Source organism: Bos mutus, chromosome 2 (assembly GCF_027580195.1).
Source record: "Bos mutus isolate GX-2022 chromosome 2, NWIPB_WYAK_1.1, whole genome shotgun sequence".
Lineage (NCBI taxonomy): Eukaryota > Metazoa > Chordata > Mammalia > Artiodactyla > Bovidae > Bos > Bos mutus.
This window is the reverse complement of record NC_091618.1, coordinates 118,125,358-118,145,722: the sequence shown is the minus strand read 5'-3', so window position 1 is coordinate 118,145,722 and position 20,365 is coordinate 118,125,358. Positions and strand designations below refer to the sequence as shown.

The window sequence follows — 20,365 nt, the reverse complement described above, 5'->3', positions numbered from 1 at the left end:
GGGGCCTTAGAAGTCATCTAGTTGATCCCTTAGATGGCCGTGGACATCTGCAGTATCCTACGGAGTGGTCATTGAATACTATTTGGACAGTTTCATATGAAAACCCCCACTGATTTCCTCTTGGGGACTTCTTTGCCATATACTGACATCTTATAAAAGATTTAGAAGCTGATAACTTGAACAAAGGTGCATTCACATTGTTTAATTTCTTTTTTCTCTCCTGCTTTACCCCATACCTGTAAATGCAAATAACAAATTACAATTAAGTGATATCTCAAGTAATATTCCTGCAAATGAAACTCAGATAAACAAGCTGGACTTTATTCAGGGAAATTGGGGCAGAATTCTTGCCAAGGAATTTATATAAGGGAGACAGAGCTTTATTTCAGGTATAGAGGAGGCCACAGAGGAGAAGGCCACAGAGCTTTATTTCACGTATAGATCCTTCAAGGGCAGCCTTGGAGCTGCCTAAGAGGGAGGCTCAATAATGGCGATACTGGGTAGTTGATAGCTTGTGGGTTTCCTTGTGGCTGGTGGAAGTGTATTTTCTCTGGGGTTACAGAGAGGAGGGAAATGAGGTGTTGCTTCATCTGGAAGATAGGAAAGTGCAGAGTATCCCACAGAAGTATCTTGTGTTAAGAAACACACACTGTATTGAATCAGGGTAAGGATGGGAAACAAACATCCCATTCCTCTGTATTATAATTTGTTATCTCTGGTAACAAAAGTTCTTTATAGAGTACAGTGTGCTGTGCTCGTTCATTGCAATATTACTTTTTTCTTACTGTCATATTTTTCCATAGATAAATCCTATATGTAAGCAATCTCTAAATACATCCCACTTTGGGGTTAACTTGTTTTGTTCTATTTTTGGATTAAATAGATTATCCTAAAATATTCTCCGAATTTTTGTATGTTTGGTAATTTCACACTCTGAAGAAGCCAAAAGAAATTTTTCAGCTTTTAAAACTAGATTTTATGCGCTTCTGTACTTAGGATGTAATTTAGATTACCTGATAGAGAGCATGTGGTGTGTTTTCAAGAAAACATTAGAAAATTGATATTCAGATCTCATTTGTAGGCAACGAATTTCAGGTGACATCTTAATCCTGACTCTGAAATGTGATCTAATAACAAAAATGCTTGGCAGTAGAATTAGAATCAGATTGACAGTAAAATATAATATATATTAATTCAAAGACTGTTATATATAAACATAATCCACCCATCAGCAAATGGCAGTTCTTAACAAATTAGTCATTAGTATGAATTGTATGATGCGTTTTGAAACAAATTGGTCAGGACAGTTCTTAGCATTAGAAGAAATAGCAGGAGACCATCATAAACTTTGATTTAGAATGCATTTTATATCAGCATTGGAAATGTGGTTGTGAAAACGACAGAACATGTTTACTGTCACATATGTTTACTTCATTTTAGTGAGGCATAAAAAAGAATATGTTGATGTCTTCCTAGTCATTCATATAGCTCTCAGCCAAGAGAAACTACAAATCCCAGAATGCAGCATTCCATTCTTAAACATAGATTTCCCACTCAGTTTGATGAGATAATAGGATTTACCATGAAGTTCAAAATGCCCACTTGACGACCCAGAGGGATGGTGTGGGGAGGGAGGAGGGAGGAGGGTTCAGGATGGGGAACACATGTATGCCTGTGGCGGATTCATTTTGATATTTGGCAAAACTAATACAATTATGTAAAGTTTAAAAATAAAATTAAAAAACAAAAAAAAACAATATGCCCACTTGAACTTTACTAAACATAGACCTTTGTCAGGTTTAGTACATTTCTATATTCAATTTTAAGAAGCAATATATTTGTACTGTCCGCCTCATCTGTATATGTGATAAAATTATTTTCATACATTAAAAAAAATAGCCATTTCACCGTAGTGAACTAGTGTAAAATTTAAGGACAAAATGATTAATTGAGAATTTTTCTGGAGGAGCAATTCTTTCTAAAATGTTCTAAAAACAATTCTTTCTAACATACTTGTTCTTTGGAAGTAGCTCCCTGTTATTTGGACTCAGACTTAAATATCTTATTCATATATTTTGGACTTTTAATAGTTCTGAAATTATTCCGTTCAGTTCAGTTCAGTCACTCAGTCGTGTCCGACTCTTTGCGACCCCATGAATCGCAGCACGCCAGGCCTCCCTGTCCATCACCAACTCCTGGAGTTCACCCAGACCCACGTCCATCGAGCCAGTGATGCCATCCAGCCATCTCATCCTCTGTCGTCCCCTTCTCCTCCTGCCCCCAATCCCTCCCAGCATCAGTCTTTTCCAATGAGTCAACTCTTCGCATGAGGTGGCCAAAGTACTGGAGTTTCAGCTTTAGCATCATTCCTTCCAAAGAAATCCCAGGGCTGATCTCCTTCAGAATGGACTGGTTGGATCTCCTTGCAGTCCAAAGGACTCTCAAGAGTCTTCTCCAACACCACAGTTCAAAAGCATCAATTCTTCGGCACTCAGCCTTCTTCACAGTCCAACTCTCACATCCATACATGACCACAGGAAAAACCATAGCCTTGACTAGATGGACGTTTGTTGGCAAAGTAATGTCTCTGCTTTTGAATATGCTATCTAGGTTGGTCATAACTTTCCTTCCAAGGAGTAAGCGTCTTGAAATTCTTAGTGAAGGCTATAATGATTGGCATTCATGTAGGCACTTCTAATTGGAAATCATTTTCTATTAAAAGTTTGAAGTCATTTTGTTTATTCCTGCAAGGACCTCAATATGTTCTCCATCCAATGTTTTTATAAGTATGCAAAAATTATACTAGTAATGTAACTAAAATAATAGCTCACATTTATTGAATGCTTGCTTTCTAGTCATTCATATAGCCTTCAGCCAACAGGAACTACAAATCCCAGAATGCAACATTCCCTTCTTAAACATGGATTTCAGACTCATTTCAGACATTTATTGAATGCTTACTATATACCAGGCACTGTACTAAGAGCTTTCATGGATTACTTTGTTCAATCTTCATAACACCTTATAAGGTAGGTGGTATTATTGTTCCCATTTTACAATAGGCCCAGACTTAATGAGAAAAATTAGCTTATAAAATGTTCAGAGCTGCTAAAGTGGATCTAAAATGTGGACTGCAGCTTCTGTGTCTTAATTCACTAGGTTATACTGCATACCTTGCATCACAAATGAAACATTATTATTGTGTACTGTGGCCAGTACATCACCACCAGTGTAATAACACTTCAATTTTATGAATTTTTGTTGATGAGAAAAGTATCATCTTTGAGCCTGAAAGGCAGGATAGTACCTCAAAATTTTCTTCATGAGCAAACCTTGTTTCCTCCTGTGAGAAGTAAATTTTTAAATTTCATCAAGAAATGTTAAAATAGACAGTTGAAATAATTATTCTAGAAGCAAGCACTGAGCAAAAAAATCTTCATGTCATTTTCCAGATTGACTAAATGCATCAATCAGATTATCGGAGTAATTGCTCAACTTTCACTTATGTTTACTGGCAGCATATACTTCATAGCTACTGTGAGTCCACAAGAATAATATCAAGTACTCTTTATGTTTGTGAAACATATCAGTTTGATGTGTTGTTGATGCTTCCTAGGAGCTTCACGCCATCCATTACCCTGTCCTTAACCTTCAGCCTTCCTGCATCAAGCTCTGGGATGACTTCATCTCTGGACTCTGTTAACCCTACCCCATCTGCCTCTATTCTTGAGGTTTCCTAATTTCCAGGTGTTTTGTTATCCAGCACATCTCTCCCCTTTTTAAACATACTACCCCAATCTTTTTGGTTCAATCCTACGGTTTTCTTCCCACCTGAAGCTTTCCCCACTTTTTACCTTCCCCAAGAGGTATCACCACAAGACTGAGTGGGCAGAAGTGGTCTCTTGCTGGTTGGAAGGTACGGATCACACAGCTTGTCAGCAGGGAGCATCTCTGGGGCAGTTTGCTGTCACTGCAGCTACGCCTTTGACAGCTAGGTGCCTCCCCCAAGGCCCCGCTCATCATCCTGTGTCCTCTGTCACATTGTTTCTCAAATCGTGCTTCTCAGATCCCTAGGACTTCAGAGGTACATTCTCAGAGATCCATGTGAACCTAAATTATTACAGGTTTTTAATGGGATGACTTAAGATATTTAAGTTGCTAAATTTCAGAGCTTACACTTGTATTTTTCATGTGGTGTCTCTGAAGGAGTAGTTTGACCTTTTTCTTTTTTTTAGTGGTTTTTCAAACTGGGAGTCCACAAACTTGTTGTTTTGAGTTCTGAGTTCTCAAATTGAGAAACACAGCTCTTCTATACTGGAAATGGGCCTGGCTACACATTCCTCATAATCCACTGTGTGCTTCCTATGAGTCTTGTACTCTGCTGTATACTGGGAGTTTAAAAAGTCCTGGTCCTCAGGGGTTAGTGGGAAGTCGGACATATAGAAAGAAGTCATTATATATTGTAATGGTGCTAGTCAGTTGGTACAAACTTTTTAGAGAACAACTTTAGCAGTTGAAAAGTGGGATAACCTTTAACCCAATTATTCCACTCTTAGGAATTTATTTTTTGGGAATAAGAAAGAGCCACAAGATTTATATGAAAGGATCAAGAAGTCAAATGAAATGAAGATTGTTGGAATTGACTCAGCCTGATATTTTTTACAATAATTAAAAATGGAGGCAAGGTTTAATACTTAACAATAGGAGGATACTTAAATTATGGCACCCCACTAATGGGTATTAGACAACCACTAAACACAATAATACTTTGCTGCAATACTTTGGCCATCTGACGGAAAGAGCCAACTCATTAGAAAAAACCCTGATGCTGGGTAAAATTGAAGGCAGGGGGAGAAGGGGAAGACAGAGGATGAGATGGTGGATGGCATCACCAACTCAATGGACATGAGTTTGAGCAAACTCGAGGAGATGGTGAAGGACAGGGAAGCCTGGCATGCTGCAGTCCATGGGGTCCAGTTGGACACAACTGAGCAACTGAACACAAAAACAACAAAACATAATAATTATAGAAAATATTGAAAGAACTCATAATGTTAAGCAGAAAAACAATACATAACTTTCTACATCAGAGGTGAGCAAACATTTTCTGGTAATAGGTCACATTGGTTAATATTTTAGACTTTGTGGGTCATATGAATTTGAGAGTTGAAACTATTAAAACTCTGCTATTTTAATGTGAAAATAACCACAGACAGTGCATAAAAATTGGGCATGGTTGTTTATCAATAAAAATTTATTTATGGACATTGAAATTTGAATTTTGTATAGTTTTCATGTGTCAGGAAATATCAATAGTAGTTTTAAATTTTTAATTTTTAATAGTAGCTTAAAATTTTTTAAATAGTAGTTTTAAATAGTAGTATTTAAATTTTAAAATTTTAAATATAAAGCCTCTTCTTAGCTTGCAGACCATGTGAAAACAGATGGCAGGCTTGATTTGGACTGTGGGCCATAGTTTTCTGATCTCTGATCTCTACTATATGATTTTAAGTGTGTGTGTATATGTGTGTGTGTGTGTATATGTGTGTGTGTGTGTAGGTAAAACCATAAGAATATTAATGGTGGTTACCTCTGGGTAGTAGGATTATAGGTTATTTTTTAAGTGATTTTAAAAATATTTTTACTCATTTTTAATATGAAATGACATTTTTGATAAGAAAAGTAAACAAAAAATTCACTATAATAATTGCTATAATAGTGGAAAGCACTTTAAAGGGGTAACTACCTCAGATTCATGGAGGCTGAGGATGAGGAAAGGGTTGCTTAAAGAGTCAAAACTGAACAGTGTGTTGAAGGATGATGAAGAATTTCTCAAGCATGGTGAGTCACAGGAGAGAGAGAGAAGAGGGGACGGCAACAAGGAAAAGTGTTCTGGGCTGAGACTGGGAGGTTGGGCTGAGACTGGGAGGTTAGGCTGTTGGAAAGTTAGGGAACCACAAGAATGTCAGAAGGCTGGAGAGCAGTGTGAGGGAGTGAGCAGAGAGAAGATCAGAAAGAGATCTGTGCTTACACTTTGCATTTTTATCTTAAAATCATTTGAAAGCCATTGAAAGATTGATAAGTTGCTAAAGGAAGTGGTCATATTTTCTGATTTAGAAAGACCTACATGGCATCAGGGCAGAGAATGGATTGGTTAAGGGTGAGCTGGGAGGCAGGAAGACAAGTTGAGAGGCTGTTGTAGGAATCCATGTGAGAAGTGAGAGACTAAACCAGGGTAAGGCAGTGGGTGGGGGAGTGGAAACAGAGGAAGGAGAAAGTTTGAATGAAATATAGGATGTTGACTAATTAGATCTTGGAATTGAAGGAGATATGGAGGAGAGAGGAGTAAAAGTTGTCATCCATGTTTCTGCCCCTGAAAGCCAGGTGAGTGGGAGATTTGGTGGAGAAGATGGCATGATCAGTTTTAGATGTCTTGAATATGAGAGAGTTTTGGGGTGTTTGGGTGCAATTTTTCAATACAGTTTAAAAATCAGGAGAAACAAATTACATAGACAGTGATTGTAGTAATAAGAACTTACGCACTCACTTGGAAAGAAGTGTTAAATAATAACTTTCTTTTTCTCTTCCCCTCCTTCCCTCGTGGCTTATGTAGAAACACAGTCTAATCAATACTAGTGGCTCACTGTGATAGTCCATTCAGACTTTGGGGTCACTTGCCCTTGAGACCACATTAAAATTTTGTGAAGAAGTTGAGTATAGTTTGAAAAAAGTCACGCAAATGACTTTATTATAAGCGCCCTTGTCCTACCCCTGACACCTACTTGTTGAGTGAGAAGAAATGAGCAAAGACTGTGGTTTTCTGGAGCATTGTGTCTCTACAACCTAGGAAGCTACCTGGATGTAATTGGAAGCTGATCCCCTGTGTGGAGGGCAGGGAGAAACAAAGAGATGGACCGCTCCAGATGGCAGGTGGTAGGTTTACCAACCAAGAGAACTTATTTAGGAGGCTTGTCCTGGGCAGCCACACCCCTGTCTGCCAAATCTTAAAAGTTCGTATAGATTCTTTCACTGCATTCAGTCATGTGTTCCATCCAGATAGTCTCAACACCACATCACTATCTCAAAGCTGTGTCTGTGGGGGCAACTTCTGGAAGCCAGGAATGTAAACCTACTAAACATAGAGGAGGGAGCGAGGAGCCTCTAATTGCCTGGATCCAGCTTACAGGTCAACCACCAGGTCATGTCCTTTCAATGACCTCCCCTAACAGACACCCGAGAGTGAAAGTTAGAGTGTTAGTCACTCAGCCATGTCCAGCTCTTTGCAACCCCATGGACTGTAGCCGACCAGGCTCCTCTGTCTATGGAATTCTCCAGGCAAGAATACTGGAGTGGGTTGCCATTCCCTCCTCCAGGGGATCTTCCCAACCCAGGGATCGAACCTGGGTCTCCTGCATTGCAGGCAGATTCTTTACTGTCTAATCCAGCAGGGAAGCCCAACAGACACCTAGACATTTAAAAATTAGGCAGAGAAAGTGAGCCTGTAAAAGAATGCCAAAGCACAGAAGGAAAATCAAAGTATACTTGTAGTTGATGGAAGAAAAAAAAATTTAAGGAGCACATAGCAGTATTAATCACAAACAAGTGATTGAATGAGGATTATTTAGCATTGACAAATGTGAGGTCATCGTGGATCTATACAAGAATATTTCACTGGCATGGTGGGAATAGAAGCTATTCAGAAGTGAATTCAGAAGTAAATGAGGATTAAGAAAAAGCTCAAGCATCAAAGAAAGGAAAACAATACAATCCAAACTAGATGCTTCTCTCCTCAATTTTCAGATATATTACCACAGTTTGTATCATTTGATTAAGAGATGCTTGAAAAATTGGTGGAGAACGTGGATGAGTAAATATGCTCTTGAATAACATCAGGTTCCATTAGGTATTATCTGCTCTGAACCCTAGGAGTTGTTGAAAATATGATTGTATTGTGTTTGAACAAGTGACTGATTTTAGCTGTAATGGAGGATAAAGAGCCCCTTCCTATTTCAAGTTAAATAACTTGCTATAGATTCCTGTTGACTGAGGATGTTTTAAGTGCTGTGGGGATAATATATAAACATTTAAACTGTAAAACACTATACCAATTTTATTATTTGTACTGCAGTATTTTTACTGCACTAAAAAAATAAGACATGCAAAAATGAGATTTCTTCCCCTTTAAGTATGTTTTCCGATACTAATTTATCTTTTGACCTTACGGTTTTTGATAGTCTTCAACCTGGAAGAGCAGCTTCTCTTCAATTAGGTAAGAAGCCCATCTATAGCCAACAGCAACATTGTGCATAACCACCCAGTCGTGTCTGACCCTTTGCTATATGCAATTCGCTTTAGTCTGCCAGACTTCTCAATCCATGGGATTTCCCAGGCAAGAATACAGGAGTGGGCCGCCATTTCCTTCTCCAGGGGATCTTTCTGACCTAGGGATCGAACCTGTGTCTCCTATGTCTCCCACAGTTGAAAGAGGCCATTTGAAAAGATGGTGTTCACTTCAGGTGTTCAAAGTTATATCCTTCAAGGTTACCTGGGTTTAATTTCCATGATACATTAATCCTATGAACGTTTTAAAAGAACTCTCAAGTGTATATAAGGAGAGAGAGATCTAGACGTGCAGGGTGTTGTCAAGGGTTTTCTTGACAACTATGGGAAATCTGGGATCTGTGGCACTCTAGGAAATGAGGAGGCAAAATTTGGGACCATCTAAGAAAAGTTTTTTTCCAAAAACTATGGGAGGTTTCGCTCCTAAACTAAAGGAGCCCTGTTGGTCTAGAATGGGTCTGTGTTGCAGTTTCGTTAGACACTTGCTAAGGCGGATGTCAAATTGGAATAAGTGGCCTCTAAACTCTCTAACAGCCTGTGAAATAAAGTGAAGTGATTTTCAAGAGAAAGTAATGGAACCTCTTAGACCTCTCACACATTCTATCACAAATATTTGTGTAAGGCATTTGGCGTTTCTCCATAAGATTATTATTTGGGAGGACAATTCTTCACTGAACTCCTTCCCCATAAATCACACAAACACATGATGACCATTAGAAATGCCTTAACATGACTGGTACTGGAGCTGTAAACATGAGTGAGATAGATCTCTTGTATCTGTTTCACAGATTTGAAATCATCATCATTAACATACATGGGTAGTATGACCTCTAGCCCTCTCCAGTAGAACTTTACTTGCCTTTGTGTTTCAGGCTACCAAACTGATAGATCCTATTCCTTGAGGGAAGAAAGAGGTAGTCTTCTTGAGGACTCAGCATTAAAATAGAACAGTAAGAACTGAGTGGATTTCCTAACACTTTTACCAACATTGGGGAAGAAGTATCACAGAGATCCAAGTACTATGCATCAAACACCTGTAGGGTGGAATTTTGCTTTGTGTACAGATCAGCCTCCATTCCAGGAATCTCCCAGAAATAAACCCCAACTGGTTATTATCTTAGATTTTAGATCGGTATAGAAATGTCTCTATTCTATGAATCCTGCCTAGTTCACTCTGTTGAAATCCCCGTCTCCTCCATTATTTCCGATGGTGTTTGATAGGGGAACATTAACTGTACCTGGCCTTGATCCCAGAACCCCGAGACTGATCTGAATTCCAAGAGAATTTGGAGCAGATAGTTTTCTGCCAATCTTCAAGACAGATGTCAACTGGCTTGCTTGGAAAAATCCCAAGTGTAATTTTTACCAAATTAAACCCAGAAAGTTCTGCAAGAATGTTCCAGCCTTGGGATTACAGTGAATCAAACATTTTGCAGTTCATACTGGAGGTCATGGGAAAATCCCAAGGAAATATAGAAAACCAGAACTGTAGTCCTTCAAGTTGCCTGTCCCCAAAACTCCTGTATTATTTGTTTAAAGTGTCACATCAGTGGGAAAAGAACAGTATTATGAGAAACCTATATGTATTTGATAAGGCTAAATATACTTCCAAAGGCAACCCCATTTGATACAGAAGTAGCCAACTTTCAGATTCATCTTACCACCTTCTTGTCAAATTTGAGAAATATCACTGAAAGTCTAAGTGTTCACTTGCTTTGCTCTGCTGCTAAGTCGCTTCAGTCGTATCCAACTCTGTGTGATCCCACAGACGGCAGTCCTCCAGGCCCCGCGGTCCCTGGGATTCTCCAGGCAAGAACACTGGAGTGGGTTGCCATTTCCTCCTCCAATGCAGGAAAGTGAAAAAGTGAAAGTGAAGTCACTCAGTCGTATCCGACTCTTAGTGACCCCATGGACTGCAGCCTACCAGGCTCCTCCATCCATAGGATTTTCCAGGCAAGAGTACTAGAGTGGGTTGCCATTGCCTTCTCCTAGAATGAGTTTATTGCTCATTATTTCTTATTCCCTTCTGCATCTCTGTCATGAGATTGTCGAGTTTTTCTGCTTTGAGTTCTTTGTCATATGATTCAGTCCTTGTCATATGATTGCAGTATCTTAGAATTTAAAACTTCTAATTTAAGTCTTGAGCCATCATAAGTAGAAATTGAGGCCAAGTTATTCCATTTTAATGATAAAATATATAAAATGGAAAAACATGGACAATATAAAGTTAGCCAGCCCTTGTCACATAAAGTGGAAACTAAGAAAGTGCCTTGTCACCCTGCTTATTTAACTTATATGCAGAGCACATCATGAGAAATGCTGGGCTGGAAGAAGCGCAAGCTGGAATCAAGATTGCAGGAGAAATATCAATAACCTCAGATATGCAGATGATACTACCCTTATGGCAGAAAGTGAAGAGGAACTGAAAAGCCTCTTGATGAAGGTGAAAGAGGAGAGTGAAAAGTTGGCTTAAAACTCAACATTCAGAAAACGAAGATCATGGCATCCGGTCCCATCACTTCATGGGAAATAGATGGGGAAACAGTAGAAACAATGTCAGACTTTATTTTTAGGGGCTCCAAAATCACTGCAGATGGTGATTGCAGCCATGAAATTAAAAGACGCTTACTCCTTGGGAGAAAAGTTATGACCAACCTAGATAGCATATTCAAAAGCAGAGACATTACTTTGCCAACAAAGATCTGTCTAGTCAAGGCTATGGTTTTTCCAGTGGTCATGTATGGATGTGAGAGTTGGACTGTGAAGAAAGCTGAGCGCCGAAGAATTGATGCCTTTGAACTGTGGTGTTGGAGAAGACTCTTGAGAGTCCCTTGGACTGCAAGGAGATCCAACCAGTCCATTCTGAAGGAGATCAGCCCTGGGATTTCTTTGGAAGGAATGATGCTAAAGCTGAAACTCCAGTACTTTGGCCACCTCATGCGAAGAGTTGACTCATTGGAAAAGACTCTAATGCTGGGAGGGATTGGGGGCAGGAGGAGAAGGGGACGACAGAGGATGAGATGGCTGGATGGCATCACTGACTCGATGGACGTGAGTCTGAGTGAACTCCGGGAGTTGGTGATGGACAGGGAGGCCTGGCACGCTGCAATTCATGGGGTCGCGAAGAGTCTGACACAACTGAGCGACTGAACTGAAGAAAGTACACACATTTGATCTAACTGTCCTGGCAATTTAGACAATCATATGTGTGGTTAGCCTAAATACCAAAGAGAGTGGAGTGGGCAAGTGTTCAATGGATGTCTCTGAAGAGTTAGTTCATTGGCATGTTCAACCCACTCTACCTGAGGGAAGTTTTGAATTAAGTATGAAATTGTCTGGCTCTTTGTTTCATTATGAATTTTATTGTCTTTCTTTATTAAGTATGAGAGAACCTTGAATGTCTAATGCATAACAAATAATTTTACGTTTGTGAATCTACCTGGCTATGCTAGGGTAACAAGCAACCCCAATGTTTATTTGCAGCATTATTTACAATAGTCAAGAATTGAAATCAGCCTAAGTGTCCATCAACAGATGACTGGATAAAGAAGATGTGGTGTATATTTACAATGGAATATTACTCACCCATAAAAGAGAATGAAATGTAGCCATTTGCAACAACATGCCCCTTTCTCTCTTTGTCCTGGGACCCCTGTAATGCAAATGTTTATACTCTCAATTTGTCCCAGAGATTTCTTAAACTATCATTGTTATTCTGATTTCCACTATTTTGTCTTTCAGCTTGTGTATGTGTTCTTCTGCATCACCTAATCTGTAGTTTATTCCCTCCAGTATATTATTTCAGTTATTGTATTCTTTAGCTCTTTTTTATATCAGTTTTATATTGATAGGTTCTTTTTATATTTTTTTAACTTTGTTGAAATTCTTACTGTGTTCCTCCATTCCTTTTCTGAGTTTGGTGTGTGACTTTATGACTATTGCTTTGGACTATTTGGGCTTCTCTGGTGGCTCAGACATTAAAGGATCTGCCTGTCAATGCAGGAGACACAGGAGACATGGGTTCTATCCCTGAATTGGGAAGATCCCTTGGAAAATGAAACGGCAACCCCCTCCAGTATTCTTGCCTGGAGAATTCCATGGATTGAGGAGTCTGGCAGGTTATAATCCCTGGGCCCGCAAGGAGTCAGACATGACTGAGCAACTAACAGTTCCACTTTGTACTTTTTATCAGGCAATTATTAGGCTGGTGCAAAAGTAATTGCAGTTTTACATTGTTGAACTTTGCCCTTTGATACTGGAATACATTCTTAAATGTGGTTATGTTATACATCATTTTAAATGCTCATTTCTCACTTTTTTATTTGCTAGAGACTTTTTACTTGTTTATTTTAGACTATATAAATGATATTAGACAAAAGGCAAATTTGAGTGATTTTTTATTCAAGTTCAAAATGGGTTGTAAAGCAGCAGAAATAACTCGCAACATCAACAACGCATTTGATGCAGGAACTGCTAACGAACATACAGTGCAGTGGTGATTTAAGAAGTTTTGCAAAGAAGACAGTAGCCTTGAAGATAAGAAGTGCAGTGGGTGGCCATCAGAAAGTGACAGTGATGAATTAAGAGCAATCATTGAAGCTGATCCTCTTACAACTACACAAGAAGTTGCTGAAGAACTCAGCGTTGACCATTTTGTGCTAATTCATCATTTGAAGCAAATTGGAAAGTTGAAAAAGCTCAGTAAGTAATTGCCTCATGAGCTGATCGAAAATCAAAAAATTTGTTGTTTTGAAGTGTTGTCTTTTCTTATTCTACACAACAATGAACCATTTTTTGATCGGATTCTGATGTGCATTGAAAAGTGGATTTTATATAACAACTGCAATGTCCAGCTCTGCTTGGACTGAGAAGAAGCTCCAAAGCACTTCCTAAAACCAAGCTTACACCAAAAAAAGATCTGATGTTCAGTTTTGTTCAGTAAACAAAACCTGTTACATCTGAGAAATATGCCCAGCAAATCAATGAGATGCATTGAGAAATGCAATGCCTGCAGCTAGTGTTGGTCAACAGAATGGGCCCAATTCTTTTCCACAACAATGCCTAACTGCGCATCACACAACCAAAGCTTCAAAAGTTGAACGAATTGGGCTACAGAGTTGTGCCTCATCCGCCATATTCACCTGACCTCTCGTCAACCAACTACCACGTCTTCAAGCATCTCAACAACTCTTTGCAGGGAAAGTGTTTCCACAACCAACAGGAGGCAGAAAATGCTTTCTAAGAGTTCATCAAATCCTGAAGCACGGATTTTTATGCTACAGGAGTAAACAAATTTATTTCTCATCAGCAACAATGTGTTGATTATAATGGTTCCTATTTTGATTAGTAAAGATGTGTTTGAGGCTAGTTAAAATGATTTAAAATTCATGGTCCGAAACCACAATTACTTGTGTATCAACCTAATACTTATCTCCATTTCATTAGGGTTTTTTCATTAGGATAAAACCCTGGGTTTTATCTTGTTCTTTCATTTGGAACAAATTCCTCATTTTAGTTTGGTTTTCTGTGTTTGTTTCTATGGGTTAGACAAAGCAGTTACTTCTCCCAATCTTGAAGATATGATCTTGAGTAGAAGCATCAGTTCAGTTCAGTCACTCAGTCATGTCCAACTCTTTGCGACCCCATGGACTGCAGAATGCCAGGCCTCCCTGTCCTTCACCAACTCCCGGAACTTGCTCAAACCCATGTCCATCAAGTCGGTGATGCCATCCAATCATCTCATCTTCTGTCGTCCCCTTCTCCTCCCACCTTCAATCTTTCCCAACATCAGGGTCTTTTCCAATGAGTTAGTTCTTCTCATCAGGTGGCCAAAGTACTAGAGTTTCAGCTTCAGCATCAGTCCTTCCAATGCATATTCAGGACTAATTTCCTTTAGGATTAACTTGTTTGATCTCCTTGCAGTCCAAGGAACTCTCAAGAAGTCTTATCCAACACCACAGTTTTCAAAAGCATCAGTTCTTTGGCACTCAGCTTTCTTTATGGTCCAACTCTCACATCCATACATAACTACTGGAAAAACCATAGCTTTGAATAGATGGACTTTTGTCGGCAAAGTAATGTCTCTGCTTTTTAATATGCTGTCTAGGTTGGGCATAACTTTACTTCATCTCCTATGTATTAATAGAATGTATGTACTGGACAACTTGGGCAGGCTGGCTAGAGCAACAGGCACTTTTCAAACTTTTGCCTCTGCACTGAGACTCCAGTGAGTAAGTTAGTGTACAAGCCTCTTAAGAGTCTCATCTCTACATAAGCCCTGCTGGTTTTCAAAGTCAGTTAAGGGAGCCTTATCTACAGTGCTGGTACCAAAGGCTGAGGTGCCCAACATGGGGCTCGAACCCCTTGCTCCTTAGGACCTTCGAATTTGTGATATCCCTTCCCACTTGTGGGTCCCTGCTCTGGTGGTATGTATACTGATACATTACATCCTTGCCACTTCTCTCCATCTTGATGTAGTTTTCAAAATTTTCCTTAATTTTGGAAGAGACGTTTATACTAGCCTTCAGATGTTTCTCAGAGTGAGTTGTTCTATATGTAGTTGTAGTGCTGGTTTGTCTGTGGGAGGACATGAGCTCAGGATCTTCCCACTCTGCCATCTTGTCCCACCTGTCAGATGTTTTTATATTTCATTTGGATTTTCAATGACTCAACCTTTAAAAAAATCGATTCTTATATTTATCTTTCATTTGTTAATTTTTTATTTTATATTTAATAAGTTAATCCCCTTTAATTTTGTCTCAATTTAGGAGTCTTTTTCTATAATTTAGACTTGAATGTTTAATGTATTTTTTCTTTCTTTCAAAAACAAAGTTGTCTAATGCTATGAATTTCATCTAAGCATTAAATATCTGTGTATCTTAAGTTTTAAACATAGTAGCCTCATTGTTATTTTTTTCTTCTAAATAGCCTGTATTTATAGCTTTTTCTTTATTTGATCTTGTATTGCATTTTGGTCTGACTGGGTATAGGTGGCACCAGTGGTAAAGAACCCACCTGCCAGTGCAGGAGAGTTAAAAAACGTGGATCCAATCCCTGGGTCAAGAATACCCCCTGGAGAAGGGCATGACCACCCACTCTGGTATTCTTGCCTGGAGAATCCCAGAGACAGAGGAGCCTGGCGGGCTACAGTTCATAGAGTGTCAAAGAGTTGGGCATGACTGAGGCGACTTAGCACACAGGCACATACCTACCTTAAATATTTTAATGTCATAAATATAAACATCATGAGTGCCTTATTTCCCCTGTGAATTGTGTAATTTATCAATGTAAAGTATTGTTTTTTAATCACAGTGATTTTTTGTTTTGATTTCTAATTTGTCTGAGATTAACATTGCTAATTCTCCTTTATTTTTGTCTCTGCTAATATATCTCATCTCTTTAAGATTTTATATCTTTTTAGTTGAGGGATGACTCCAGCAAATATAAATTAGTTGAATTGTTTCCCCTTAATCTGATACTGTTTGCCTTTTAATTGAAAAAATTAACTCATTCATGTTGTGAGTGTTAACTAATATTTAATTATTTTCCTATCATTTTGTTTTGTGTGTCCTAATAAATGTATTCTTATTTACTTCGTTTTCTTTGTTGTATTATGCATCATCACATGTTTAGTTTCCTTTTCTGTTGACATTTTAGGATTTATTCATGTTATTGTTAATGTATTATATTTTAAAATTGTGCCTTGATTTTGGTGCCAATATCAAGAATAGAGTAGGATCTGTGGGATCCTCCTCCTGTCCCCAAATGAGACAATTATGAAAGCACATGTTGCCCTTCATCTTCCACATTTTGTTCAAGCAATATGCAGTATTGGTTACAGATATTCTAATTTTTACATTATGACTATTCACTTTCAAGAACTTACTCTTAACATTTACATTAAGCTTCACAAGCTTGTTAGCAGTAACAACTATTTAGAATAAAAAGTTTTACTGGGTTCATTTCTCACAATTTCTTTTCATGATTACTCCTTTCTAGAAGTGTTTCAGTTGGTTCTCTTTTTGTGAAATGTGAAGTTGGCATAGTATTCTGTACCCCTGTGTATGTAATCATGCATTTTTTTTTATAAATCTCTATGGTGTTTCAACAACATCCAAATGTGGATGCCTTTAGCCTGGCCATGCTCCCCATTTTACCACAGTCACAACTGCTCTCTCCTGTATGCTCTACTACCTGCCTGCACAACAATTTGTGTTTATAAATACTCTTCTGCTGCTGCTAAGTCGCTTCAGTCGTGTCCGACTCTGTGCGACCCCATAGAGGGCAGCCAACCAGGCTCCCCCGTCCCTGGGATTCTCCAGGCAAGAACACTGGAGTGGGTTGCCATTTCCTTCTCCAATGCATGAAAGTGAAAAGTGAAAGTGAAGTCGCTCAGTCGTGTCCGGCTCAGTGACCCCATGGACTGCAGCCCACCAGGCTCCTCCATCCATGGGATTTTCCAGGCCTTCCTAAATTACATATAATTTTAAAAATCTATGTGTTTAAAATATGATCCCAAATTCTTACAGGGAGTGACACTCTGCCTTTTTTTTCCCTGGACTTAGGCTTTGGAAGATCGAGTATGGGAACTCCTGCAAGAAGCAGACAAGACTGCTGAAGAGAACAAGGATCAGAGTCAGGTCTATGATGCCATGGCCAAAACGCTGGGCGAAGCATGGGCATCCCTGGTCTCCATGCTTGAGAGAAGGAGGGAACTTCTCAGACTGACCTCTGAATTTTTTGAAAATGCCTTGGAGGTTTGTTAAAAAAAGTTTCCCTTCTCCACTTCAGAGTAATCCTTTCTTTCTGAATAGACATTGCGATCAGATTTTTTTTTTAAACAGCAGAATAACCAAGTTATATACATTTAAATTTTGATTGTCAAAATAAAATTTTTAATATTTTGAATGTATACCTTCAAACAAAAGAAAAGTGCAATTAATTAAATTGGGAAATGTTAAGTAAAAATGGGAATTTTTACCCATAAGCCATTTTGATATATTTCTCTCTTTAGATAATAATAATACAATTACTAAATCAAACAATTACCTCTGATTACAGGATTACTAGGAATGCTGGTCTAACATGTTCTTGTTAACTAACAGTTGGAGGACTCAGTTTCTTCTGCTTCTTATGATAAGGCAACTGCAGAATAGTCCATAGAATGTTTGACTTGTCAGCATAGCATATGATAGAGTACTTTCTAAGGCATGTAGTTGAATTTCCGTAGTTTGAGCTCATTAAAATATATGGAAGGAGAAAGTCCTGGACCTAAGAAGGTCATGATTTTTCTTGAATTCTGGAGTTTTTTTTGAAGAACCCAACTTCAAAATGTGAGACTCAAAGAACAGTTTCAAAGCAGGTGTAATATTTAGTGTAAGGTAGTTATTGGAAATGTCACTTTAACTTCTCTGTCAAGTGGCAGGACATTCATTTTGATGTGAGAGCACTGCTTCATTATGATAAAGCACTAGCTTTTAAAAATATGATATTTCCAAACTGAAAATTCAGGACTTAAATCCAAAATAATGAAAGAAAGAAGATTAGTATTAGAACATTAAAATTGAGGTAGACAGTCTCATGTATCATGAATTCGTTTAAAAGTTAAAAGGAGGAGCAGAAACCTCACTGTAACTTTCAAGGTTTGTTTTTCACAGTTTGAACAATGAAGTCCAACTCACAGATTATTTTGGGGAAAAGTCCCACAGATAATTTTCTTTCCTGAAAAGAAATAAACCAGGTGAAATACACCTACAAGGGTCAAATTATAGATACATCTGATTCATTTTGTCTTAGTAGGTGAGGTATAAGTTTTAAGTGCCCTTGAAATTCAGGTTGCCTGAGCACAGGAAGTTATCTTTTTTCAAACATGAAGTCCAATATTTGTTTCTCACTGTGTAGGCGCATTAATACTAGCTGATTTTCTATATGATGAGAAATGACTTCCAGATATTACATGAGATAAAAGGAATTATACTTCCTAAGTCAACCCATGATTCAGCCCAGTACTCTGATTCCTAGTGAAAAGATGAAGTTTCTTATATTACCCTCCTTCCAATTTTGTGAACCACTTCATACTTAGCTGATGGAAAACTCCTACATGATTTTCCCTGCCCCTTGTGTAAGCAAAACTAAGAATAGGGTCTTTGAAAAGTGTAAAAGTGTCCCCCTGTTGCCACTTCCATCCTATACTGACTGTAAAAAGAAGAAAAGTAGGGAAAAGAAAATATCCCTGAGACAAAGGTTAATATTAGAACTTTGGGGAAGCTTTTTCTGAGTAAGGCATTATTTGTTTATTGGGTTGTCTTTTTAAAAAAGATACCAAACAAAAAGTTGAAATATAGATATAAGTTACACAGTGACTCCAAAATTTCTTGTAATGATCTACAGGGAAAACCAAATCACCTCCCAGGATTTTGTTTTTCCTTTGAAATTTCTCTTCAAAGAATATCCTTATAGTCAACTGTTAGAATGATTTAGAGATGTAAATGATGTATAGATAGGATCCCCTTAGTGAACTATGTGCATGCAGAATTTCTTTAGAAATACAAAATGACCTGTTATTGCATGGCTGATGGTTAGTACAAGATGACTTCAGGCTCACAAGCTTAACCATCATATAGGTTATTCTCTCCTGAAACACTGTTCTTCAGTTTAGGAGCACTGTCCCCAGTTGACACTGGCTGGTGTCTATCTGCTGGTTCTAACAGGGTGGTGGAAGCCTTCTCTGTATTTCAGAAGGGGGTATGCTTAGCAATTGCTCTCTCATCTTTCCATGCCATTTATAACTGGATTTTATATTGCTGTAATAATCAAACACAGTAGATCCTTAAATTGTCACATAAAAATATTAGATATCACTAAATCCAAAGACGAGAGTTTGGATAAAACTTGAAAAAGATGACAGGCACTGTGACAGGCTTTTATGTCTTTCTCACTGATACTTCTCTTTTATGAGTTTATTCTATACATCATGCAAAGGCGAATGTGTTGATTTGAATGCTCTCCTAAATGGTAATAGTTTCCTTTGAACTTTCATGCTGAGATGAAAGAGTTATTTGTCTACTCTGTGGATATACTGTGGGCTTCCCAGGCGATGCAGTGGTACAAGAATCCACCTGCCAATGCAGGAGACATAAGAGACGTGGGTTCCATTCCTGGGTCAGGAAGATCCCCTGGAGGAGGAAATGACAATCCACTCCAGTATTCTTGCCTGGAAAATCCCATGGACAGAGGAGCCTCATGGGCTATAGTCCATGGGGTCCCAAAGAGTCAGACACAACAGAGCTACTGAGCGTGAACGCACACACAAATACACATACACACATACACTGTACTAGCATTACTGAGTATGTTTTGCTGTTTTCTAAAATTTGCTTCTAAGATTACTCCCCTGAGAATCTTGACATCACTTTGAGCATCTCCCTTTCATACTTCCTCTATGGAGAAATACAAAAAGAGGCTGGTCATGTTCCTTACCATTTAGGGTGTCAAATAGCCGTTTCCTTTTTTTTTTCTTGAAGTAGAGGAGACATTTTCCATTTTTCTTTTTCACTGCATCTAATTTCATTTTTATTTGTATAAAGGTACATAAAATTATTGATAAAAATGCAAACAAAATCACAAATTATAGATTTAAAAGCTAAAAGCTTACCATTCCTCATCTGTCTCTAATCCTATTCCTTCTCATAAATATAACCCTTTGGTATGTATTTACTTGGACCACATATATTTTAATACAAATATATGTATCTTTCTTTGTATAAGAAATGGGATTAGATGTTACTTCTCAGCCCTAAAATCAAGTGTAGAGATGGGATTAGACTATGTTCTGAGACTTACATTTTTTAATTCTACATCTAATTATCGAGGAAAAAATCAGCTATGTATTTCAACCTCTTTAAGTGGATTTTTAAGTTAAATTTACTAATAACTATGTAGGTTACTGGCTACACAAACTTTTGTAGGTTTCTGTTAACAAACATTCTAGTTGTTCTTTGAGAAACTGCTTTAGAATGTTGACAGC

The 20,365-nt window shown here is 38.2% G+C and overlaps 1 protein-coding gene across 4 annotated transcripts in view; it reads left to right on the top strand.

The window, feature by feature from the left end:
- CCDC141 (coiled-coil domain containing 141) overlaps nt 1-20,365 on the top strand; it is a 227,941-nt gene that overhangs the window by 46,461 nt on the left and 161,115 nt on the right. For all 4 annotated transcript variants that reach the window (XR_011461869.1, XM_070359081.1, XM_070359090.1 and 1 more), the window contains one exon: nt 16,905-17,096. Coding sequence is in view for 3 of the 4 variants with exons in the window: in XM_070359081.1 (XP_070215182.1) it covers nt 16,905-17,096 (192 nt within the window). In the remaining variant the exon portion in view is untranslated. The remainder of the gene's footprint in view (nt 1-16,904; nt 17,097-20,365) is intronic.